Raw genomic sequence first — 25733 nt, 5'->3', positions numbered from 1 at the left:
TGGCCTCCGAGATCACAGGGCGTGATACGGAACGCGATCTACACAAAAAAGCAGGCCACGTCAATGCAGTTCTTTAGTATAGAAAACTGGGCGAGTTGGATTGGATTCATCTTAAAGCAGCGCGAAAACACAAGACTAAAAGAAACAGGAGACGTGTAAATAGATGAACGTGACCCAAGTAGGCACCCTCCAAGTTGCTGTGCCTTCTCTGATTGAATTTTGCTGCTCTTGCATGTATTTTCTACAAAATTTTATATTACAAATTATGGATAGAGAGAACTAGTTTCCGATTTTTTAACTGTTCGTTATAACGACGTTTCATTGTACTTAGAGCTAGAATTACAACAGAGCGCATTTTTGTTTGCCAGAGCCACGTTTCCTTCGCTCGACAACTGGTGGTTCACATCGCGGGGGAAAATGTGCATTCATAAGTACAGTCAAACCCGGATATATCGAACCCGGATATATCGAATTTTGGTTATATCGAACTCACGGAATATCCCCCTGAAACTCCCATGTAAAAGTATAGGAAAACCGCGTCATATATCGAACTCGATTTCACCGGTCGTTCGATATATCGAACTCCGCACCACGCACTGGAAAGTGTGCCTTTCCCAAAGACGATCGCATCACCCTCAGCCGTTTGCCGCGTGACGTTTTCAAGCCACGCGCGGAAGGAATGAGAGGGGACAGTTCGGCTTGGGCAGCGCCGCGCCAATTCCCCAAAGGCGCGCGCATCTGGGGTTATCGTTTCCCGCGCGCCAACACGTGACATTTGCAAGCCATGTGCATGAATGAACCAGAGAGAACCGGTGGGAACGAGAGGGGAAAAACGCGATAGAGCGAAGCACAAGGGTGTGCCCATTCTTTTGTCAAGCTATCTCTCTCCATCCTCTTTCCCGGCCTTTCGTTCACAGTAGCACGTGCTACGCATGCGCCAAGCCAGCTCAGCCCGTTTTCAGACAACGTCGGACGCTTTCTCCAGCGTGTGTTGCGAACCCTCTGGGCGCGGCGGCTGACATGGCCGTGGCGCCTGCGGCAGATCTATCTATATTTTTAAAAATTTTTTTTTGCGCGAGTCGTTTGTTCTTATCGTTGTGCTGTACGCGCGGCGTAGCGTAAGATATGGCGTTAAAAAGCGTATTTTTTTTTTTTCGGGAGCCGTTTATCCTTGCATGTATAATCAACGAAAGCACGCGGTCAGCTGCGATCATGACACCGGCGTTTAGCATTTTTCGCTTCAAACAGCATTTGCAGCTACTTTATCACGCTTTCCAATGATTGTGTGGCAGTAGACTACGCCCGCCCCAAGCGCGGCGTGATAAATCGAACCAGGCTTGTGCAATCAAGCCATCACGGGCAGTCTGCCAAGTTCGCTCCCCGCCGCAACAGGAGCTATCAAAAGATAAACACGCCGCGACGTTATCGCTGCGCAGCATCTTGGCACGCTGCCAAAAAATGAGCTGTGGATGAGACGACGGAAACGAAGTGCGACATGCAAGCGATAACGCTGGCGATTTCTGTCGCAGCGACACAGAAACCTTGTTTTGAGCAGCCGCGGTGGCTCGTACGGCAGAGGGACCCAGTTCCAACAAGTTGGAAATTTTTTGCTCTGTCGCTGCTGCCGCTGAGATCACTTAATCACTTGCATGTTAGCGAGCTGGCCTTAACGCTTTTTTTCCCCAAATTCTCGAGTGCAAAAGTGGAGGGTGGGTTCATTATGCGAGTGAGTTGATTACGCGACAAATACAGTATCATTTTTTCGCATTGTAAGTGCCGTCCCAAGCCGATTTCTGTATGTCGAATTATCGATATATCGAACTATTTCGCGATCCCCTTCGAGTTCGATATATCCGGGTTTGACTGTAGTATCTGGAAGGTGAATAACATATGTGTTCAGAGCAAAAAAAGCGAGAATGCTGTACTTTTCTAGCCCTTTATGCATCTTAACCTCCCCCCTCGAGCTTTTTTTTTAGAATATTCAAAGGCGAATGAAGAGGATGAGATGAAACGAGAGAAGAACATGTGCACAGAGAGCACAGGCTTCCAAGTGAATTTATTATTTATTTCGTGAGAGCAGGTGACTATAAGGATAGCAAAAGGCACAAGCAGGAAATTTAGGATTGTACACGAGGCAAGGATAGCAACAGGACGTGTGTGCATAAGAATTCCTAATAGTTCTGATGTGTCCATATCTAAGAATTCAATCTCTTTTCTTGATAGTGACCCCCCCCCCCCCCCATATGGCTATGAAGAAATGCCTCGACATCTTCTCGTCCCGCTTTTTTTTCTTGCCTTCAATATGAATTTTATCTTTGTTTTCAAGATAAAGTAAGCAGGCTAGCAGCTTTTGCAGCACAGATGGAGATTGCTGCCTGCGCCGGTGCGCATATATAAATACGCTGTGTTCCAGAGCTCGCTCAATATAATAGCGCTCACCATGCACGACCGGGGAGTCTCGTAAACAACATCCGAGGTGCATTTGGTGACCTATCTTGTTCTGATGGAACGTTCTTCCTGCATGAACTGAAATCTCTTTTTGCATTAGACAGAAGAACAGGAGAAGACAAACGCACGTACTTTCCTAAGTTTCAGTGTCCTGTATACTTGCTCAGTTTTGAATTTTCTAAAACTCTGAAAAACCCATGAAAAAAGCCATGCTTTCTGTTATTTTGCGCAAAAAAAACACGACACAAAAGAAACGAGGTAGACAGGACAAGCGCTTGTCCTGTCTACCTCGTTACTTTTGTGTCGTGTTTTTCATGCAAATTAACAGAATGCTTAGGCACCAACTAGCCTGCAAAAGCGTACTCGCAAAGCCATGCTGTTCAGCATTAATTTTATTTTTTAGATAAATGAGAACATTGATGTGCAACACACGTTCAAAAATTTTCGTAAAACTTTCGCAATGAACACATTCTGCTGCCAAAACAGCATACACAATGGCATACAGGGCACAGAGATAGATAGGTAATGGCGACAAACATATTTATACTCGTACAATCAAACCTTGTTTCCATTTATCATGATGCATTCTGTGCACTTTGGTGTGCCTGCAATGCTGCAGTCATGCTCCTTCCATCTCCCACTGGGACACTGGCCTAGTGTATTTCTTTGCACATTATATAGCGGCAAAGAGCAAAATGACCACCTTGCCTCACATGGATCTCAGTTTGTAGAATAAACTAGGCAGTTGCTTAAGTGGAGACGCGGGTCTTAGAACGCCTGAAAATGGTCAGAAAATCGATTTTGAGAAACACCCATTTTCTGAAAGTTTAACCTTTCGAGCACCTGCACTCAAATTAGTAACGCTGAAGTCGGTCAGGAAATGTGATAAAATCGGTTTTCAAAACATCTCGGCAGCCGCGAAATGCCCCCCCCTCCCGAGAAGAGAAAATTTGTTCGAAATTCCCGCACGTGCCGAAGGTGTTCCAGCCGGCCGATCGCTGCCATCTTGGGCTTGGTTTAAAGCTGTTTTCTTTGCGCGCAATTTGCGCTATCGCAAAATGGCGTCGCTCAAGCGGTATGGCTGCGAGCGCCGGTTTTCCGAAGGCCGTTTATGGTCTCTGATTGGCTGTCACGCGGCAAGCGCGTCATTCCGCGTCTCCTATTGGCTGGTGTTACCAGCGCGTCATTTTTTTTTCTTTCTGTTTTGCGTTCGCCGCCGTGGCTGCCTCTTCGCGTGCGTCTGCGTTTGCACTCGCGTTTCTCAAAACACCGTTTTGTGCCGAGCAATTTTTTTTTTTCCCCTTGCGATCGAAACAGGTGTGGAACAAAAGCCAGAAGGCGCTGGTCGCAAGCATGCTGTCGAGACTTGCGTTACGACGACACCGCGGGTTCAAATTACAGTGCAAACTGCATCCCAAATCACAATACACTGATGCCGCTGCGTACTACTCTACGGCGGAGCCGACGCACTGTATTGAGCGGTCGGCGCAAAGTCCGTTTTGTCGGGAAAGTCTGCAACCCAACACGAGTTTCACCGCGGCCTGAGCGCGGAATGCGATGCCAGTACAGAGTTTGCGATTGTGGACATGAAAGCGTTAACAACTCTATTGCACACACGAAGCGCGGAACCTGCAGCGAGATCGCGAAGATGCGAGCGGTCAATCGCACGAGCGTCACAACGGAGCTTTTCAGGGCCACCCAACTGTTTGCCACAGGCCCCCTTGGCACAGGACCGCTAGTTCCCTCAAGAAACTGCTTGCAGGGCTCAAGATATTATCCTTGGAGCTGGACATTCTAGCCCCGCGCTCTCGTCGGCTTAAAAAAAAAAGTAAACCCATAAGTTCATGAATTCGTTTTTTTTTTTTTTTTACAATTTCATCATGTACACATCTTCAAAATTGAAATGTTTCGTTGGATGGAATAAGACACTTTTTGTTTTGTTTGGCAGGGGGACAGATAGGGAACACTGAAATAAAATCTGCACTTGAAGATTCCTTCCAAAATATTCTGCAGTCAGAGTCAAAACTTCAAATGCGATTTTCTCAACTTCATATTTTTTGCCAACGTGACTCGCCTTACGGAACTTTTCATTACGTTCTTGTGGTACAATTTTAATAAGTCTTACACCGTTGCATTCAGGAAGAACTAAACTGTGGAGCTATGCTATTTTTATGTTGCTAGGTTGCACATATCAAATTTGGGGGAGAGTAATGTCAGCTAATTATATTTAAAAATTATGGGACATCGGCATAATTGGACATTTTTATATGGTAACGCACCTCAGTGATAATATCTACGTCATCCCCAATCATTCCGATCACTCGAGAAGCCGATCTAGACAAGATCAGCAGCGACGCGCATGATACTGTGTCACCTGCAGTCGTCCCGAACAGCGATGTTTCTGCTTAAGAGGGTCCTCTGATGATTATCGATGTACATATCAGAAATGGCCAGTGCTTTCACTTCTCCCGAAGACGTCGCTAAACTTATCAGACAAAATAAGATATCGAAGTGTCTTAAACTGTTCCATTTAAATGCAAGATCAATCGAGTCAAAAAAGGATGACAGATCTGCATTGCTAAAATCTTGTCATTGCAACTTTGATGTCCTTTTTTTTACGGAGACGTGGTACAACCAAAATTCTGACTATTTTGTGCTACCTGAATATCACCATTTCTGTTTAAATCGCAAATATAGGAGAGGAGGCGGCGTGTCAATACTGACGTTGTTATCGCATTGTGAAATTCTAAATGAATATATTCTTGTCACAGACGACTATGAAATACTTAGCGTGGAGAAGGATAAAAATTTGTTTGCAGTAGTTTACCGCCCTCCCACCGGTAATATTCGCTCATTCTTCGAGTTCTTTGAACGTTTTCTTTCTTACACAAATGACTCTGCATATACATTAACAATTGGAGGGGATTTTAACATAGATCTATCCAAAACGTCTACACATGGAAATGAATTTCAATCACTACTGGAGTGCAATGGTTTTTATAATGTCATTTCCGTACCAACACCAGTCACTTCATCATCGTCATCATTGCTGGACTTATTCATTACAAACTCATCTGATATGATTGTGAAGTCAGGAGCTGCAACCTGCGACATTAGCGACCACCTCCCCATATTTTTGTTCGTACAGCGCAAAGAGCCCCCGTGCAAACAGACACAAGTGTGCATGTATCGCTCCATATCACCTGAAGCTTTAGAATATTTCAAGGAAATGATTAGACAGACTGACTGGACAGATATTTTTGACATTTCAGACATGAACACAGCATATGAAGTATTTTTAGCCAGATTCCAAGCAATATATGCTGGTTGTTTCCCACTCAAACGTTATTGTCAGCCTAGAAATGCTAGGAACCCATGGATTACACGGGAGTTGATGCAGAAAATAAACCAGAAGAACAAACTTTATCAGCGGTTCTTACAAACACGCGATCCAGTAAAGTGGCTGGAATACAAAGCGTTTCGTAATAAACTAAACACCGAAAAAGAGAAATCAAAGAAGTACTACTACCACCGTATTTTTGACGATGACTGCCTACGGAAGAGCGACAAAGTTTGGAAGAAACTAAACAAATTACTAAACCCAGCGAGCACCATGCGCATTGATAGCCTCGTCATAAACGACAAAGACATACATGGAACCAAGCTTGCTGACTGTTTTAACGATTTCTTTGTCAAAATAGGTGGAAACATAGGGCATAGCGGATCAACAACGCAAATACCGATAAATCATAACAGCATATTTCTTCAGCCAACCTGCGCTAGCGAAGTCAGTACTGTGTTCCAAAGCCTTAACAATAGTCGTAGCACAGACGCAGATGGTTTAGAGATAAGGCCTATAAAATATGTAATTGATCACATTGCACCTGTGTTAGCCCATATATTTAATTCCGCACTCTCAGCAGGTGTTTTCCCAAAGGACATGCAACTGGCGCGCGTTATCGTAATTCATAAGGTAGGTGACAGAAATAATATAAATAACTACTGTCCAATATCCATTTTACCAATATTTTCTAAAGGGCTAGAAAAAACAATTAGTATTCGAATGGATAATTTTTCTCAAAAACACAGTCTGTTGACTGAATGTCAGTTTGGATTCAGGAAAAAGCGTTCCACAGAAAATGCTTTGCTCACCCAAAAAGACATCATCTTCGAAAACATAGAAAAGAAACTAATGACCTTGGGAATCTATATTGATTTCAGCAAAGCCTTTGATCGTGTTAATCACAATCTGTTAATAGACAAGATAGAAAAATATGGTTTCCGTGGTAAGTGCACTCGACTAATTCGTTCATACTTATCCTCACGCTCACAGTTCGTTGAAATTAATGACCATAAGTCACAAATACGATCCATACAAAGTGGTGTGCCTCAGGGCAGCATTCTTGGTCCAGTCCTTTTTCTATTTTATATAAATGCTATAGTGCTAATAGATAATGTGTCCAAATTTGTCATCTACGCTGATGATTGTAACATATTTTTTAGTGGAAAAAATGTGACAGATATTCTACCACTCGCAAGCTCAGTTTGTTTTCGGCTGCAGGATTGGACTGAGAAAAACAACCTCTTATTAAATGAATCGAAAACAAAATGTGTTTTGTTTCGCGCACCCAGTACATGTCTAGAAATGCCTGAAACCATCATCATTGGTCCATATATAATTAATAGAGAGACATCTGTGAAAACACTTGGCGTAATTTTCTCTGAACACATGCTTTGGAACGACCATGTCGATCATCTTTGCTCAAAAGCGCGAAAGGTAGTTGGCATTCTCAATAGAAATCGACATTTATTTCCTGCCAAAATTAAACAGCTTCTGTATAATTCCTTATTCCATTCCGTGCTCAGTTACTGCGCACTGGTGTGGGGAAACACTAGTGCGCATAATTTAAACAAACTAATCTTACTACAAAAAAAAGCTGTAAGGGCGATAGAAAGTGTTCCATTCAACGAGCATACTAAACCTCTATTCTACAAGTACAAAATAATGAAAGCCGATAGCATATACAAGTACAAACTAATAAAAAGTTACAATGCAGCAATGCAGGGCAATTTAGATACATTCCTCGCACTCGCCAATCTCCATAAGCAAGAATACATATACCCTCATCGCCATAAACTACCATGGAAAGTTCCCGTCATGCGCATAGGTTATGGCCGCCAACGCGTTGAATACACACTCTCCCACACACTCAATGACTTTGCGAAGCAAGACATATTCACTACGAAATTTAACAAAAGGGACATAGAGCAGTTATTTATAAAATAGCATTAGTGTAACTAGATGTTTCTTTTTACTTTCGTTTTCTACAGTTCCTAGTACACTGAACAAAAATCTGAAATGTTACAGTGCTGTCATTGTTGTCAGGGTGGTTGGAGCTTTGTCAAGCTGCTATTGTGCAGCTTTTTCTCCCACCCCCTTTTTTTGCCATGTATTTTTTGTTTCGGTGAAAATAAAAATTGATTGATTGATTGATTGATTGATTGATTGATTGATTGATTGATTGATTGATTGATTGATTGATAAATAGCATAGCTCCACATGGCAGGCCTTTGGCTACAGCTACATTTTAATCAGAGCCAAATAATATTGAGGGAAAGTGTCTTAATCACCTGTAAAAAATGACCTAATTAGGCATCAGTTATGTTTCCAAAGTATGAGAACTAATTGAGATACAGTCGAACCCGGTTATATCGAACCCGGATATATCGAATTTTGGTTATATCGAACTCGCGAAATATCCCCTTGAAAATCCCATGTAAAAGTATAGGAAAGCCGCGTCATATATCGAACTCAATTTCACCGGTCGTTCGATATATCGAACTCCGCACCCCGCACTGGAAAGTGTGCCTTCCCCAAAGACGATCCGTCACCCTTGGCCGTTTGCCGCGTGACGTTTTCAAGCCACGCGCGGAAGGAATGAGAGGGGACAGTTCGGCGACAGCTGGTCTGGGCAGCGCCGCACCCATTCCCCAAAGGTGCGCGCATCTGCAGTTGTCGTTTCCCGCGCGCCAACACATGACGTTTGCAAGCCATGTGCGTGGGTGTGCCCATTCTTTTGCTGAGCTATCTCTCTCCTTCAGCACGCGCAACGCATGCGCCAAGCCAGCTCAGCCCGTTTTCAGACAGACGCCGGACGCTTTCTCCAGCGTGTGTTGCGAACCCTCTACGTGCGGCAGCGCGGCGGCGGACGTGGCTATGGCGCCTGCGGATGTTAAGAAGCGCCAGCTCTCTCTCTCTGCTTTTTTTTTTTTTTTTTTTTTGCGAGAGTCATCCTTTCCTATCGTTGAGCTGTACGCGCGGCGTAGCATAAGGTATGGCGGCTGCGGACGTTAAAAAGTGGCAGGGATTTTTTTTTTTCTTGCGGGGATGTTTTTTTTTTATTTTTTTATTATCGTTTATCCTTGCATGTATGAATCAGCGAAAGCACGCGGTCAGCTGCTGCGATCATGACGCCCGCCCCAAGCGCGGCGTGATAAATCGAACCAGGCTTGTGCAATCAAGCCATCACGGGCACTCTGCCAAGTTCGCTCCCCGCCACCGCAGGAGCTATCAAAAGATAAACGCGCACTGACGTTATCGCTGCACAGCATCTTGGCACGCTGCCAATGAGCTGTGGATGAGACGACCGAAACGGACTGACGTGCGCCATCGACATGCAAGCTCGCGATTTCCTGCCGCCGCGCCGACACAGAAACCTTGTTTTTTGAGCTGCCGCGGTAGCTCGAGCGGCGAGAGGGACGCAGTTCCAACAAGTTTGAAAATTTTCGCTCTGTTGCTGCCGCTCGTCGCTTGCATGTGAGCGAGCTAGCCTTAACGCATTTTTTTTTTCCAAATTCTCGGGTGCAAAAGTGGAGGGTGGATTCATTATGCGAGTGGGTTAATTACGCGACAAATACGGTATCGTTTTTTCACATCGTAAGTGCCGTCACAAGCCGATTTCTGTATATCGAATTATCGATATATCGAACTATTTCGCGATCCCCTTCGAGTTCGATATATCCGGGTTCGACTGTATAGTAAAACAAATTATATTTTTGAAAACAGCAGGAAGAAATACATATACACACCGAATTTCATTGTGATATCTCTAATAATAAAAAAATTTGTTTTAAGACCAGTTTAACCCTTTCACTGCCGAGTTTTTTTCTTGTCGCTGCACTCCCCCTGCCGGGTTTTTTTTTATGTTAGTTTCGTGAAAATTTTATGTTAGTAATGCACTGCAATGCTCTGCAGGACATGTAAACACTTTTATTCAAAATAACCTTATAGATATTGCACTGAATACAAAAAATGACAACTAATTAACAAAGCAATTATTTCCTAATTAGGATGTCAAGGTGTTTAGAAAACTTTTTTGGTGTGCTACTCTTCAAAACAAGGCACCACACAGGCACCGCTATCATCGGAGTCCGAATTCATAAGCAATTCCTGAATGTCTTCGTCTGTCAAACCGCGGACGCATGCGGAACGCTGCCTCGCCATGGCTGCTCTGCCGAGGCCAAGACCAAGAGACGCATCTAAACAAATGCGCCCCATCTGTTGCTTAAAATTTATACATGTTTTATGAATTTATGTGTCTTCTCCATAGATGGCGCGACATGCTTGCATCGTTTTTTTTTACACGAGTATAATCGGGAGCGGCAGGAAGCGAGTTAAAAAGTCAAAATGAGTATACTCTGGAGAAGCAGGGAGTGTGCATGTGTGGACACACGAGTTATCTCGGGAGTGGCAGTGAAAGGGTTAAGCGAAGGGGAACCACTGATTCAGGTTGTGTGGGATTGACCCAACACGGCTCGACAGAAACCCTTCTTTTCTATCCCTGCTTGATGCGTCCACTGCTGATTTGCAATCACAACTTTCTGCTGCTGCGAGTGCAGTAGGCGACAGCCACTCATCCCTGGTTATCACTTGGCATCAAAGCCACAGCAGATGGCACCACCGCTATAGTAAATGATGTACTCATTGAGAAAAAAATGCCTACCGGTTGTCTTGTAGTAAAAGGAAGATATCATTTCAGCAATCCCTTAGCAGCAGAGATAGCGTACAACAAGACCGGATAAGCTGGCACTGCACTGGCCACAATACGGCTGTAAGCAGACATGTGCCTGTAATTGCACTAATCCACTTGGTCAGTAATCCTGAACGGAGTCAGTTCAGACACGCCTTAATCCCATGGCTAAGTAGGAGGAAAACCAACTAATTTTACAACACACGCTGCTGAAATATCCACACCATTAATGACAACATGTGAGTGGCACAGCAGTGGGGGCAGTGCTGCTATCGGACAATGCTTGAGTGTGCTGTTGCCGCTCAAGTCAAAAGTCACTCCAGACAGGGCGTCATAAATAACTTGGAAACACAGTTTCATCGCACAAATCACCCAAGTGGTTGAAAGCTGTGTAACCTGCATCTTCACTGTGAATGTAAGTACTACATTGTTAGCACTAATCCAGGCGTGACATATGCCCAGACAGAACCAGTACTGTACTTAAATATTGCCTCAATGCACACCTATCTTGACAATGTGAAATAATGCTCACGAAAGAAGGCAGCGTGCTATGAATGCTCACTCCCCTTGGGCCTGCTAACAGAGTTGCCCCTTTTGGTCGGGTTCTGTGCTGCCGTCTGTCATGTAGTGTTGGAACACATGCTCCGGCTTGAAGACCGAGTGAGCAGGTCTTCCTTGAGGGATTCGCATGCAAACTTTCATTTGCGAAGCTATAAGGAGGGGGCACTGCTTGCGTTCCTAACAACCACAGCAAACAAGGCGTGCGTATCCTGACGTGTGCATGTCAAGCGAAGCTCTTTGCTCATACCAGTTGGGAAACAACTGACTTGGGGAATGGAAACAAGGTTGTGGTACCATGCTCTTTTTTCTTTATGTTTCCATACATTGCAGGACCATGTGGAAACGGTGCTTGAATAAAAGCCATGGGCTTCATTGCTTTTTGCATCTCTTCAACAGATTTTGTTGCCAGGTGGCATCGAGGATCTGAAAGTTTGCAATCTGAACACAGTTTGCTTTATGGAGCACGAACGCTGCCGCTATCTGTAAACACCCAAATTCTGACCAACTTGCACCGCCTTTTTTTGATACATGTGTCGTATGGGAAGTTTTGCAACTAATAACATTACAGTGCTCTAACGTCATGCTCTCTGGCTAACACGTGTATGATTTTAGCAGCTCAATGGAGCCCTACTTTTGCTGTCACCCGATCCTTTTGCTCTGCACTGCAGCAGGCACTCATGGTGATATCAAGATGGAAATAGTGGAATTTCCAATACTGTTACTACACTGGATACAATCGCTTGCACGGAGTCATTTGGTTACTTGCATACGATCGACACAATCTCACCTGCCTTCTTAGTTGGTAAATAATGTACAAAGCTCCCTTTCTTGCTCCACTTGCCCTCCGTTTTCTTTTCTGCCAGCTAAAGATATCAGAGAGCAGTTGTTGCGGCTGGCAACCCTTCCTTTCTGATAATTACTTTAATAAACCCCCATTTCCAATGAGAAGCACGCTTTGCTTGCATGTCTTTATAAACTTTTTGCTCTTTTACCCACCTCAGTTTTTCCAAGAAGACGGCCGCTTTATTAGTAACAGCACACCTGCTCTGCAAGTGTTCCCCCCACACACACTTGAGGAGCACAAAAAATAAAATGTAGCATACGCACAGGTTTGCTGGTGACCCCAGCATGACCTTCCAGACGAGGACTCCACTGGTGACGTGTGGAAACATGGCGTCCCGCTGCTGCAGCTCCATGATGAGGCTAGGCGTCAGCGTCAGCATAGTGATACCCAGGTACCACCGTTCAGCAGACGCTTCTTCTTCTGCACACACAAGTCACACAAGTTTGTGGTTAAACAAAATTTTAAAATCATTCGACACTACCAACGACAAAATTTGTTCCTAGGACACGCGACTATAAGTGCAATGATTTCCCTTGCATACATTACAGACCCCATGTCCAACTTTCACAAGTGAGGTTGCTGGGCATCTTGAGGGCGTTTGTTCCCGACAGCAAACAGAACTGAAATGCACTGCCAAGATGATGACTGCATTCATATGCATTAAATTTATGATGGCTCTTCCATTGTACGTTGTACAATCCAGTGGCTTTCTACAGGTTGTGCACATGGCTGGGAACTTAAACTTAAAATGTAGCACTGAATATGATGTTCATCTCAAACACTGTAGTAAAAAACGTTTTGAAGAAGCAAGTTCTTGGGCGACTTGGTGACATCTTCCATAGTTACATTTAACAAAGGTTTACAAAAAGAAAAACCTGGAAGGTTATGTTATCACTCTATGCCAAATTCTAACTTGTATCTGCAAGAGATTTGAATCAAGTCAGTTAAATGATTATCTAATACACAATACAGAATAGCAATAAAGCAAGCAGTATAGTAGAATACAGTACTTCCTGGTCAGTCTTGCTCATTACCCTCATTGAATGCTCTTTAATGGCTACCCATGAGGAAGCCTACACATGGTCGAAACGCTCTTTCACGTACCCTCGTGCTTTGGAATGGTCTTCCCAGCGCTACTTCACTCATTTCCAACCACCAAATGACCAGCACTATCTAAAATTACACAATTTTGTCTCTATCTATATATATATTTTTTTTTTTGCAGTATCATTTTGTTTGCTATATTACTGCATGAAGTATTAGTTTTCGTGCACTTTCTAATCGCTCACGTCTGTATAACAAGTGCTTTTTCTTCCTTAGTTTTGTGCTTTTGCTGCTTTCTGTTACATTTATCCTACTACTTATGTTTATTTAATGTGTACTTTGCAATACTTATTTTGACTGTAACTCTGTGGCATAATTTTGTAGCGACATCATTCTTTCTCCCTTGCTCAATAACCTTCATGCAATGTAGGGTACATAGAAAAAATAAGCCATCAATAAAACAGAGACAAGCATTGGGAAATATTCATTTTTGTGGCAGTAATCAATGCAAAAACCCAACAGATTGAAATTTAGCAGAACAGAACACCCCACACCTACGACCTCTTCCTGCTGTGTACAATGTTCTGCTAGCTGAGTCCTTTTCAAGCATTCTTGTGTCAAGGGTTTGCAATCGAAAGCTCTACTTCACAACCGAAGCTGGGTTTTTCCGAAACCTAACTTCTGAGCTCAGCACAGCAACAGCATGTCTTAAGCTAAAGTGTCCTGTGGTGTCGCCAGCGTAATTTAATCAATGCTGCATAGGTGTCACCAACAGGTTTCTAAAATATTGGACAGCTGAGTTTGATGAGGGCAGAAGTGCTGGCTCAAAACAACTAAACCAAGCTAAACAGCCTTCGCTCGAAAATACGCTTTAACCTCGTTCAAAACCCTAACCTTTTTCTTTCAGCATCGGGGAGCCTCAAATGACAAGGTGATGATCAATCCTGCATCTTGGCTTCCTTGCCTGCCTAATATGGTGCTAAAAAATGTCAACATTAATAATAATTACCAGCTGTACAGTCTGCTATGAGGTGAGGGATATGTGAAGGCTCTTCATGATGCAGTGTGGACAACTGCAGGCACTCTCACGTTTTTGATAACCTGCCCTGATCAAGCTGCAGCATCCCCCTCACTTCGAAAACCTGACCAGGGCAATAATTTTATTAAAGTTCTGTAACACGAGGAAGAGAAAGCAGGAGAGCAGGTCCACTCTGCTTTATAGCAAATAAGGCAATCCACACCATGCAAATCATTTAAATCTTAAGACTGCATGACGAAGCATGAACGAAAAAAGGCAGCTCCTTCTAAATCCTACGCCTTGCTTAAAAAAGTGCTAAGGTCAACCTTTTCCACCTTATCGGACATGTTGTAAAATATTTCTGCATGGCTAACAACACAATCACTTTGATAACCCTACAAAAAGGTCCAATTATTATATAAATAGGCACGCTACAGATTTAAATCAACCATTCAGTGATGTGAATTGTACAACTCAATTCGAAGCAATTTTTTTAACAATGCAACATTGGTTTAGAAAGGCAATCTGGAGCATATAGCTTTTGGTTTCCAAACCTCCCAGGTGATTAGCGAACAATCCTAAAAGCATTACTGCATTTTGACAGAGAAGAGACGATGACACGCCAGCTCAACTAGCCCTTTTGATCCAAGAGAACTTCCAATGTTTTTCTCATTAATGGCACACAGTTGCACACCAGACATGTCTTCCATGCTGTACAAGACGGGAAATACTTGTATGTTTACTAATCGCAAACGGCTTATCCACGAGCAATAAATTTGCTCCATTCTTTTTCTAGTCTGGCGCAAAGAAGAGTGTCGTTAAGGTATTCAGATGGCTCCATTGGGCTGCCAGATGAGATGCCATGGTTCGAGATGGTTTCCCAAGTTTCTCGGTTCCCCAACAAAGCGCCGAATAAGATGCAGCCGGTTCACCGGAGTTAGCAGAGCAAGACACTTCATATACATTGTTAGGGTTAGGATCAAGATGCTTCAAGGATTTCACGAGGTCCCATTTTAAGCCTTCAAAATTCCAAGGGGCAGCTTGGCTGTTTCCTAATTAACCAATCACATTCGTTGACGAAAAACCACCCACAAAAGGCGGCACCTTCACACTTGGCGGTCCTCCCACCACGACACTTGTCAAATGATGAATCAACATTCCTTGGAATGGGAACTCTTCGGAACTGACGAAGGTGATCTACGCTCGTCTGCTGCCAGCCCGCTGTCAGCCTTGCATGAACTTGAGCTTCCAAACAGCCGTGTCTCCGCCGACTGTTGATTTATGGGCCTCCGGCTCTATGGTTGTGTCGCTCCACTTCTTTTGACGCAGCTACCATTTTCCAGGGCAGATGCCCAAGAGCAGTGTTTCCTGACCGCTAAGAAGTGGGCGGCGGCAGTTGCGTGTCTGCAAAAGGGACGCCGGCTGCTTCCGGACCGCAGAGAGCTGCGGCGTCTGGACTAAAGTCACTCGATAGTGAGGACCGCAAGGGAAGGGGCGAAGGGCCATCGCCGGGAACATGTGGGCGCAACCGAAACATTTCTCTGAATGGGATGCCAGCGAGTAAACACGCACACACACTCTGTCTTGCTCTTCCCATAATTCAGTCGGTTTGGCACCGATTGTGCAAATTTCAGGCAAGTGGAGCCCAACATCATCCTTGTGTCTCACAAAGCAAGACAATCACAGAAATCCAGGCATGCCCAGGAGTGCAGTTGTTAGAAGGTACGTATCTCAAACCTCAAGTCACAAAAATCGTGCATGATTTCCATGTCTTTGTTACCGCCCAGATGCAAGCACGATGCATAGGTCTTATCGTACAGTATGTGGCAACGAAAAAGCACAATCCACCAAGCATGCCTTGGCCAGTGCATGCTTGAACTGAAAACGCGCGATGGCAGTTTGTTTCCAACCAAAAAAGTGGATCACATTGGATTGATCAGCAGTGCCACCTGCAGAGACTTTTGTTGCCAGTCAGACAAATGCCAACAGTATATCAGAGTGCAGTATCCTTGGGTGTGCCTGCTTGCTATCTCTGTGCTGCCTTCTGCCCATTTGACGTGTGTTTACAGTGTTGCATTAGAAGTAGGTGAGGATTTCGCTGTACTTGTGTGTGTTGGAATAACTTGACAGTGTTGTCGAAATCTTTCTTTTTTTTCTTCCCTTTTTCTTCAACATTGTAGAAAGCGAGCTGCGCGGAAGGACATGTTGCGTGCAGTGTGCGCGGCAGTGGCTGAGCCTCAGGTGCTCCAAACTATATGCAGCCCTCTACTGCAATATACATCGTAGCTTGAGTCCCTTTAGGACATTAAAAGGGTGTCCCCCAAGTTGATGTTTCCAAATTCCTCGAGTGATACACATCAAGACGCGTCAAGCAAATGCCACCTGATGCTGCTAGGAAGCATATTAAAAAATAAAAATGAGCTAGCAGTCAGGGTGCACCAAGATCAACATTTTGTCTGCAAATCCAATTGAAATCTCATTTTTTTACTTTAGAGAACTGCAGACACAGCATATGCATTTGAGTGGATGGAATGTGGCAGGCTTTAATCCATAATAAATTGGGATATACTCCCAAAGCATACTACAAATGAAGTATGGAGGGCAATGAAGAAGCACACAGTGCACTTGGATGCAGACGGAACCACCTGCTAATTTTTTTAAATGGTTAAGAGAAAGTAAGCAATAATAAAATGCAAAGAAAACCTTAAAAAAAATTTGCAAATTGAGTTAAATATTTCAAATCACAATGGAATACTCAACAGCCACCCTATATTCATGAAGAACAACTGCCAACTATGTTTCATAAGAAAGTTGTAAGGCCACGTTCAACAGTTATCTTCTTTTTTCACAGTATATTCCACTCCAGTGCCTGCGCAATAACAACATGGTGGTTGAGTCCCGCTCGTCATGGCCAGAGAATAAGCAGCTTTTTTTTATTTTTATTTTCTCTCCCCTTCTCTGACGCTGCCCCCCGTGTTGTGTCATTACTCTCACAGCATGCTTGTGTGACGTCACGGGTCAGGCTTTATCTTGTCCTTCGTGTGCCAGTATGCCGCGCTATCTTGTCATGTGTGCTACTTGGTGAAGACACAACACAAAGTGATGCAGGATTTCGATTTGTCTTCACCTCCCCGGCGTTGCAAAGATGCAATTGCAGCTGCACTTCCCTGGGCCTAGTACAGGAAGTGCTTTCAAGAAGCACTCTGCAGTACAGCTCGCATCCCCCACTGCGTGGCTAACCCCAAATGTTTATGAAGCTGTCTTACGCTTTCCCGAAATGCTCGCTAAAATTGCCAGAACCCATCCTTGCCCCTCCACACTGCTTCTGCCAGTGAGAGTAGCAGAAAAGGCAGCGCATCCACCTGCTAATAGCTCCCATGGCTAATGGGACGGTATGACCCAATTGCACACGCCTGTCACTAGGACAAACAATGCTTGTCCGTTCCGGGCAACCTTGGGTTACCCTTTTGCTATAGTGCGGTGGCAGCCCTGTGTGACTTCACCAGTGTAACCTCTGTTTGCATATAACCTGCAAATACATCTTCCATTCCTCATCACGACCTGACTGAGTTGTCATCATTCCATGGTGCAGAATCATTCCGAGCCTTCGGAAGAACATCTGAACATTACTAAAACCCTTCTGAAACCCATGCTGTCAACCATGAAAGGGTTGTTAGCGCCTAAGAAAAACATGAAAGAGGCTGACAAAGATGTGACAATCTCCTGAGCATCTCCCGAGGAGAGCTTTCAGAAGATCCAAAATTCTGCACACTGTACTCAATGCACTCTGGCAAGCAAACTTTATAAATCCATATCATCCCAAAATTTATGTCAACGGTGATTGTATCATGGAGAGTCGACTGTGTGCATACAACTTAACAGCGGGTAAGAAACCTAGTTTGAGCCAGCAAACAGACTACTTTGGAGCCAGGTCATTTTCTAAACAGATGATGGCACATGCAACACGTTCTGTTGATGAATATTTCAGACAGCAGGCATGCCACTCACGGCTTCTCTTTGATGCTTCTTGCAGAAAGTTGAGTGCATAGTCAGCTGGGATAGCAAACGAGATTCCTGCTGTGACCTTCATTGTGTTGATGCCTATCACGTTTCCATCCTGCAAAAAGACAAAGTAGCAAAGCACTAATTAAAAGGTTTGGTTTGGTCTGCAGGGTTTAACGTACCAAAGCGACTCGGACTATGAGACGCCACAGTGGAGGCCTCCGGAAATTTCAACCACCTGGGGTTCTAGAAATCCAGTGAAAAGAACTAATAATCATTAATTCACAAATACAATGCTTCCCACCTGAAGAACTGAACTTAAATTGAGCACCCTTTCTTCTCCTTTGATTTTTAGTAGCAGTTAGTGCATATGTTTCTCTCCCTCTGCGTGTATGAAGCTAGGCACCTGAAAGGCTACCAAGCAGCAGCTCCCTTTCCTCTGTGACCTTATCCACTGAGGCCTAACAGTGGTTATTACAAGTCACAGCAGAACGCCTCAACTGCAGTCCAGTATACTTTGCTGCAAAAAACCTTCCTTTCCTATTGCCACAAGTGTACAATGGGAACAAAAGTAACAGCCATTGCAGCACATTCTTGGAAATACAAACCTCACAAGGGCGTGAAAGAATTCCCATAAAAATATTTTGCATCATCAGGACAAACGAAATTCATATGCCAAAGCAGGGAAAATGTGTTCACACCAATCTATTTCATTGCCAAGAGGATTTACCTTTGGCCATTTGGACTACTTGCGCTGAGCGCAGCACACCGTCGTTAACTGCGCCCTGTGTGTAGGCAACTAGTGAAATCAATCATGTGTGGGCAGCGCATCAGGCTCAAATCATCCCTGTGACGCAGCAGGAGAGTGTTCGTAAAATCTGAAATTCTATCTACAGTGTACTCTGGCCATACTTGATCAATTCGTATTACACCGAAACTCCTGTCAACCAAGTATATATCCGCCAGATTCTGTTTCAATTCAAATGCAAGGCGAGATGCCAAAGCAGTCTGTACTGGCGCAAGTTTTAACTAACGAAAATAAACAGAAAATGGTGTATACTGGATATGATAATGGTTAACATGATCACCTGGAAGGCCTCTAAACCCCAGTGGAAGGCCTCGCTTTCAAAATCGATGAATAGGCATCCCGATTAACTGCTGCTCCATGTGAATGCTTAGGTTCAAAAGTCAACAAGACGTTCCAGCCTTCTGGCATTTGGTTTACAGTTTTCCATGTGTTGAAGCAGCAGTGCTTGCTAGGCCTGCTTAAGGTGAAGCAGAAGTTGGCCCTCATTTTAACTAATGCGCTAGTAACAGCTCTTATGACCAGCAGCGCCAGCGCATGTCCTCTACAGCATCAGTGTGCTAGGTCGAGCAGCACCCACAGGAAGCACATCACTAGCGCACTGTACTCCTGGGCTACAAGCAAGCTCATTGGTCTGCCTTAATCGAGCATGCCCTAAAGGGTACCTTAAGAGCGCCACAGTTTCCCACGTACCACTAGCATCAACTAGTGGCCATCGCACTGTGGCTACTGCGGCTGGATGCACAGAAGGGCAACTGAATAACCACCAAAACTGCATGCGCTTAAAGTGCAGGGCTGCGATGAAAAGGTTATTTTATACTCGTAACTTTGTTTACAGAGACAAGTAAAGCAATCAGGTGATCTCACATGCAACTGGAAAAGCAGACCTGCCTAACGCAGACGGAGTTCAAAAACAGCAGCTGCCTAATAACACTTAGTGATAAGTGGCATCAAACACGCACCTGAAATGGCAAGGTTTGCTTCATCAGAGTGGTTGCAACAGAGACTGGTTGTTCCAAATGAGAGAGAGAGATTACTTCCTACATCCAAACATGAAAATCTGCTGTGCGCTACAATCGAAGGCATTGCACTCATTTTTTTCTGACCTTGAGAAACGGGTATGTGTTAGAATAGAGGCTGCATTAAAATTGGCTAAATACTGTACTGGAGGATAATTGCACCAGCTGCACGGCCAGCATAGTTCTCTATAAAAAAAAAAGTAATAAATTTCCTATTAAAAAAAAAAGGTGTCGTGCACTTCTTGTTTCGTTCACAACATTGCCCTGCCAAGTAACTCGGGGGAAGAATAGCAAAGCCTGATCAACGACAGGTGAAGCAGAATGGTGCGTCCACAAATATGACGAAAACTACAGCAGTGTTACACAGTCTCGGAAGGGAACAGTTTGTGACGGGTAGTGCGTTACTGGAACTGGTAAGGGAACACGTCCGCTTAGGGTACATAGTGACCGCAGATACAGATCCTGAAAGGGAAATAAATAGAGGTGGGCATGTGGCAGGTACTACCCTTAGCTGATGACTGGCAGTTCACCCTTCATAATATCTGGGGCAGAAACATGTAAGCAGAGCAAAAGAGTTTAGCTGAAATTAAAGGCAACTGAGCAAGCCATAGAATGCTAAGAGGCAGGAAGAGAGTAGTGTGGGCCAGGGAATAAATGTGTGTTAGTTAATAACATTTGCAAGTCGAAAGGAATAAGAAGAAATCAGCATGCGATGCAACTACTGGCTGTTAAAGGCAACATACTGTATTCTAAAGGAAGGAAAGCATAGCAGGGGGTGGCACAAAATTAGGTGGAAGAATGAGAGCAGGAGGATAAGGTAGCCACAGTTGCCACAGGGATATGGGAGGAGAGGCCTTTCGCCTGATGGTGACTTTGTGAACATGTGGAAAGTGACCGCAACAAAAAGATGATACTTTCAGATGCTATGTACACAACTGCATACAATTCAAGTTTTCAAGTTTTCAGCTCTTTCTGAAAATTTTCAGCACCTAGCAGTGATTTTTTTGTTTGTTTCAAGTGAATTTTGCACTGCCATGTTGCAGGTAAGGTGTCTTTTATGCCACACAGTAAATAATATTTTGCATGTATACTGCCATTTCTTTGCTGACATATTTTGCCACCACTAGTAGCATCAATATTATTTGGTTGGCAAGCCCTAAGTGTGTCCCTTTCAAGAAAGTTGAAGCCTGAGGAGCAGCAGCCAATGGGAGGGAGTTGGCATCACGCCAGCAGCAACTGGTGGACTGTGTGTCACGCTGGCTGCAGCAGGTGTGTAAAAAATGATTACTGCAGGTTAGAAAGAAAACTTTGCAGAGATTCAGAGCCAACAACATCCTACGGCAACATGTTCTATTCCCTAATTGCTTGCGGAAAAAATGAATAACGAAAGGTGTCAGTAAGAAACTTATACTCTACTAAATGCTGCAAATGTTTAGTTGTAGTATTTCCTTTAAATGAAGGGACTAGGTAAAGCTCAGAATCTGTTTTTAAAGCACCATTTATCAGAAGGAAGAACTTCAAGTGTGAAGTTCGGCTCAAAAGTTCAAACGTTCAGTTGGGGAGTCGATATTTGTTGAACATAAACCTGACTGCTTTCCGCTGGACACACTCTAATTTATTTATGCATTGTTGTGTGTGCGGAAACCAGCAAAGAATACTCGAGCACAGGCCTGACAAGCAGACAATATGCTAGCAGCATGGTGTTGAGGGAGGCAGACGGGATCGATCACTTAAGAGAAAAAGCGCGGAAAATGCTTTTCATGTTATATATTGCACATGTTTTTTTCTATTTCCGATCTGAAGATATGAGGACGCCAAGATATTTGTATTCTTGGACTGCTTTTAATGATTTATTTCCAATTTCATACGGGAAAACTAGCGGGTTCTTTTTTCTTGACACAGTCATGAAAACTGATTTCTCTAGATTCAGAGTCATCTGCCATTCCCGACACCATGTTGCTATTTGACCAAATGTCGTTTAAATTTACCTGATCGTCACGTGATCTAATTTATTTATAAATAATGCAGTCATCTGCGAACATTCCGACTGTTTCGTTAATATCTGATGATAGATCATTGATGTAAACAAGAAATAAAATAGGTGCTAAGACTGTTCCCTGGGGTACACCGGACATTACTTTAACAGGCTGTGATGTGCAACCGTCATAATGCACATAGTGGTAACGTTCTGAAAGATAATCTTTTATCCAGTTGGTTACTTTATTAGAGCCAAGGAAATGGTGAAGCTTAAACATCAGTTTCAGGTGCGATACGCGATCGAACACTTTTGATAAATCTAGAAATAAGATGTCAACCTGGCTGCGTTTGTTGAGAGTGGATGCGAGATCGTGGATTGTTTCTGATAGCTGAGTTGTGGTTCACAGCCCTTTCCTAAAGCCGTGGTGGTTCGGACTGAGCAGATTATTTTTTTCAAGGAAAGTTACGATATGCTTCAGAATGATATATTCAAGAATCTTCGATGCAGCACAGGTGAGTGAAATAAGGCGGTACAGTCGCCGACCAATATTTCAGACACCCAATTTTCGGGACCTCCCTGAAAATCCGGACGTTGCCATGGCACCGCCAAGCGCTCCACAGAGTCAATTTATAACACCGACCGAAATTTCGGACGTTTGAAATCCTTCTCGTTCGATTTCCCGGACTTTTGCTTTCGATTCGCGACTCAAGATCTACCAAAATCGCGAACAATGCCGGTGCCATTTTGCTTTTCTGCAACCTCGAACCCACATGTCATATCGTCCGATCAGAACCTCGCATACCCGGTATAGCCTCAACAGCAGGCACTGCTTGCTGCACTGTCCCGCCAGTGCCAGCTCTGCCGTGCTGCCAAGGTGCTGCCGCCGTGCACAGCCTTCAGTCACAGTGGTCGCCTTTCACGTGTTGTGTGTTGTGCTGTTTACACCGCCGCATCAACTACCGGACACTCAAGCACCTCTATCAGTCATGCGTGCTTAGTTGCATGGTGTTATGCGTGGACAGCGGTAAAACCTACAGTGTCGACTTGTCTGCACTCGGCATGATTTCCGATGCATGGTAGGCGGTGACCAAGGAAACACTGCGGAATTGCTTCCGCTGCGCTGGTTTCATGATCAGAGATGAAGTGCCGTCGTCATCCAATGATAGCGCCAGTGATCAGCCATCTTGGTCTGCTGACCTTGCACGCTGCAGGAGCCGTTCCCATGGAAGTGAGTTTGCTAACGCACCGAGGACGAAATTGTTCGCCAGGTGCTGGAAAGTGAGGAGCTGCCAACTAGCAGTGAACTAAACCGATGGTGTGGCTGTGTACAGCGAGAACATCACCCTTGCCGACTTACTTGTACGGCAACGTAGCACCCCGCCGAGGCATATTGAGTCACTTTTTCAAGCCGCTCGCAAAATAAAGTGACTTTATTTGCGTGAATTCGGTTTTTCCGACTGGCTGATTTTCCGGACGCTATCTCGGCCCCTTGAGGGTCCAAATAATCGGTCGGTGACTGTAGTTAGATTTATTTGTGGTGCCTCCAGATTTATCAACGGGAACTACTTTAGCGATTTTCCAGTCTCGCAACACATCTGCGTTTTCAAGGGACTTCTTATATATCAGGAACAAGTATTTGGATACCCACTCTGCGTATCTTTTTAGAAATGGATTTGGAATATTGTCTGGACCGCTGGATTTCTTTTCATCAAGATTAAGGAGAAGAGCAAATATACCTGATTCACTTAGTTCATCTAGATTTAACCTAAAAGACCTTAGTTCTGATTCTAGGTGAGGCACAGAATTACCGTCAAGCATCAAGACCGATTGAAAATACTGATTAAAATTATTAGCCCTCTTACAGGGGTACATGGCTTTGTCTGTGTTTTCGAGAGTTCAGATATCTCCAAAATTTTTGAGGGGCGGTTCTAATGAAACTGCTAAGGGTAATGTTTGTATTATTATGCTGTGCAGTTTTAATTGCTTGCTTTAGGTCATGTGACAGTTTGTGAATATGTTCAATGAGTATTGCCAATGGTTTGCGTCGTTTAAGTTTCCTTAGTCATGACAGTTTGCGTTTCATGTGTATGACGTCCCGAGTTATCAAAGGATTAAATTTATTTACAGTTTTTACTCTTATAGAAACATAAAGTGATAAGCAGTGTTCTACTTTGACCTTAAATGTCAACCATAGATCATTGCATGATACTGACGCGTACATAGCAGCAAAATCTGAATAAAAGCAATCAAAGGCATCAAGAACACCAACATCGTCAGCATTTTGCCAATCATAAAGTTGTAGCACTTTTTTAGCATGAGCTGGAGCAGTCATCGATAATGAAGAAATGATTGCTTTTTGATCTGATATTCCATCAAGTATTTCATAAGAGAATGTACAGTCAACAAAGCTATTACTTATAAAAGTTAAATCAAGGACACTCTGGCTCGTTGCTGTAATATGGGTGGGATCCCGCACAATTTGTTTCAGGCTGAAAACAAATGCAATGTCAAGAAGTGCTTCGGCAATAGTTTGATCAGCAGGTCCAGTATCAAAAGTTTCCCACGCTATACCTGGAAGGTTAAATTCCCCTGTACGAATAAATTTTTTGGAATGATTAAGGTGACGCTGCATGTAATCAGACAGAGAGAGCAAAGTATCTATACTGCTGTTAGGTGGGCGATACATTGTGCCAATATAGACCTGAGTTTCATTAACTAAAATCTTGCACCAAAGTGCCTCTGCGCCTTCGATATCAGGTAAGGGAATAGCATACAGGTCCTCTCTAATTAAAATCATGACCCCACCACCACGAGAATGCATGTCTTTACTCAAAATAAGATAGCCAGGTGGAAATATATTATTGGATACGTGTAAGGACAACCACGTTTCAGTGATGGTTACAACAGCTGGATGGAATTCAAGAAGGAATGCTTCTAGCTTTACTAATTTATTCACTATACTTCTAGTGTTTAAGTTTGCTATGACTAGTCGTCTGGGCCATCCCTCTCGTGGTCTCTGTTGAGGGCAGGCATGTTTTTTGATAGGGGTGCTTTTTCTTTAGAAGCATCCCACAAGAACAGCATTAACCTTAATTTTGTAATACGTGAGTGAAACTTTGTCGCGCTTATCTCGGTAGCCTTGCAGCTATCCCACAGTTTTTTACTGATGTTGCGTACTCGCTGGGAGAAGTCTTCACTAACCGAGAAATTTGAGCCCTTAAGCTTCGTACAGTTTCTCATAATCTTTGCTTTATCTCTGTAATTGAGCAGTTTGAAAATGACGAATTTTGTTTTCCCATCTTGCTCCCAAGCGATGTATTCTTTCTACAGTCAACGACCGAATTTTACGCCCAAATTTTTGGACATGCCTGATATTCCGGACGTCTTCGCGGCACTGCCACGAGCCCCATAGAATCAATGTATAAAGGCATCTAAAATTTCGGACGCTCGAACCCCCCCGCCATCTAATTTTTCAGATTTTTTGACGCGACGGAAGGTCTGAAACCGCAACTGCGTCATACAAAGCTGCCATTTTGGCTATCTCCTAGTCTGCGTACCATGTCACAACTTTGAACAACTAGCCGTACCTAGCCATCACACACCGATTTGGTCTGGCCACTCTGGCTATGTTCACCAGCGCCTGATATGCTATGTTCACCATGTTCACCAGCTATGTTCACCAGTGCCTGTTCACCAGTGCCTGAAAACTGACCTGGAGGGAACGGTCACGCTTAACGGCCAACGGCGCACGTGGGTACAGTCAGCTCCTCAGCACGCAAAGTTTTGCACTTGTGTTTGTGTCGGTGGTGTTTTTCGAAATGTGTAGAGTGCCGTAGCTCTGGGCACGCACAGGACTGAGGTGGTTACGGGTGTGGTGTGCAGCAGGTTGGACGGTCTGCTCTCGGCCACCGGATGCGAAGTTAGGCCTCGCCGGCGCTAGATGAAGCTACGCCGAGTCCACGGAGCCGCTAGGTGCTTCACACT

General features: G+C 44.0%; 1 protein-coding gene across 1 annotated transcript in view; it reads right to left on the bottom strand.

The window, feature by feature from the left end:
• HtrA2 (HTRA2-related serine protease) overlaps positions 1 to 25733 on the bottom strand; it is a 53187-nt gene that overhangs the window by 4823 nt on the left and 22631 nt on the right. Inside the window, exons 5-6 of the mRNA XM_084586428.1 lie at positions 17954 to 18062; positions 12147 to 12303 (exon numbers count right to left, since the gene is read on the bottom strand). Of these exons, the coding sequence (XP_084442554.1) occupies positions 12147 to 12303; positions 17954 to 18062 (266 nt within the window). The remainder of the gene's footprint in view (positions 1 to 12146; positions 12304 to 17953; positions 18063 to 25733) is intronic.

The sequence above is a fragment of the Amblyomma maculatum genome, unplaced genomic scaffold (assembly GCF_055883805.1).
Source record: "Amblyomma maculatum isolate TAMU_Amacu unplaced genomic scaffold, ASM5588380v1 scaffold_19, whole genome shotgun sequence".
Taxonomy (NCBI): domain Eukaryota; kingdom Metazoa; phylum Arthropoda; class Arachnida; order Ixodida; family Ixodidae; genus Amblyomma; species Amblyomma maculatum.
Note: the sequence above shows the minus strand (reverse complement) of the source record. Positions and strands in the feature narration are given on the sequence as shown.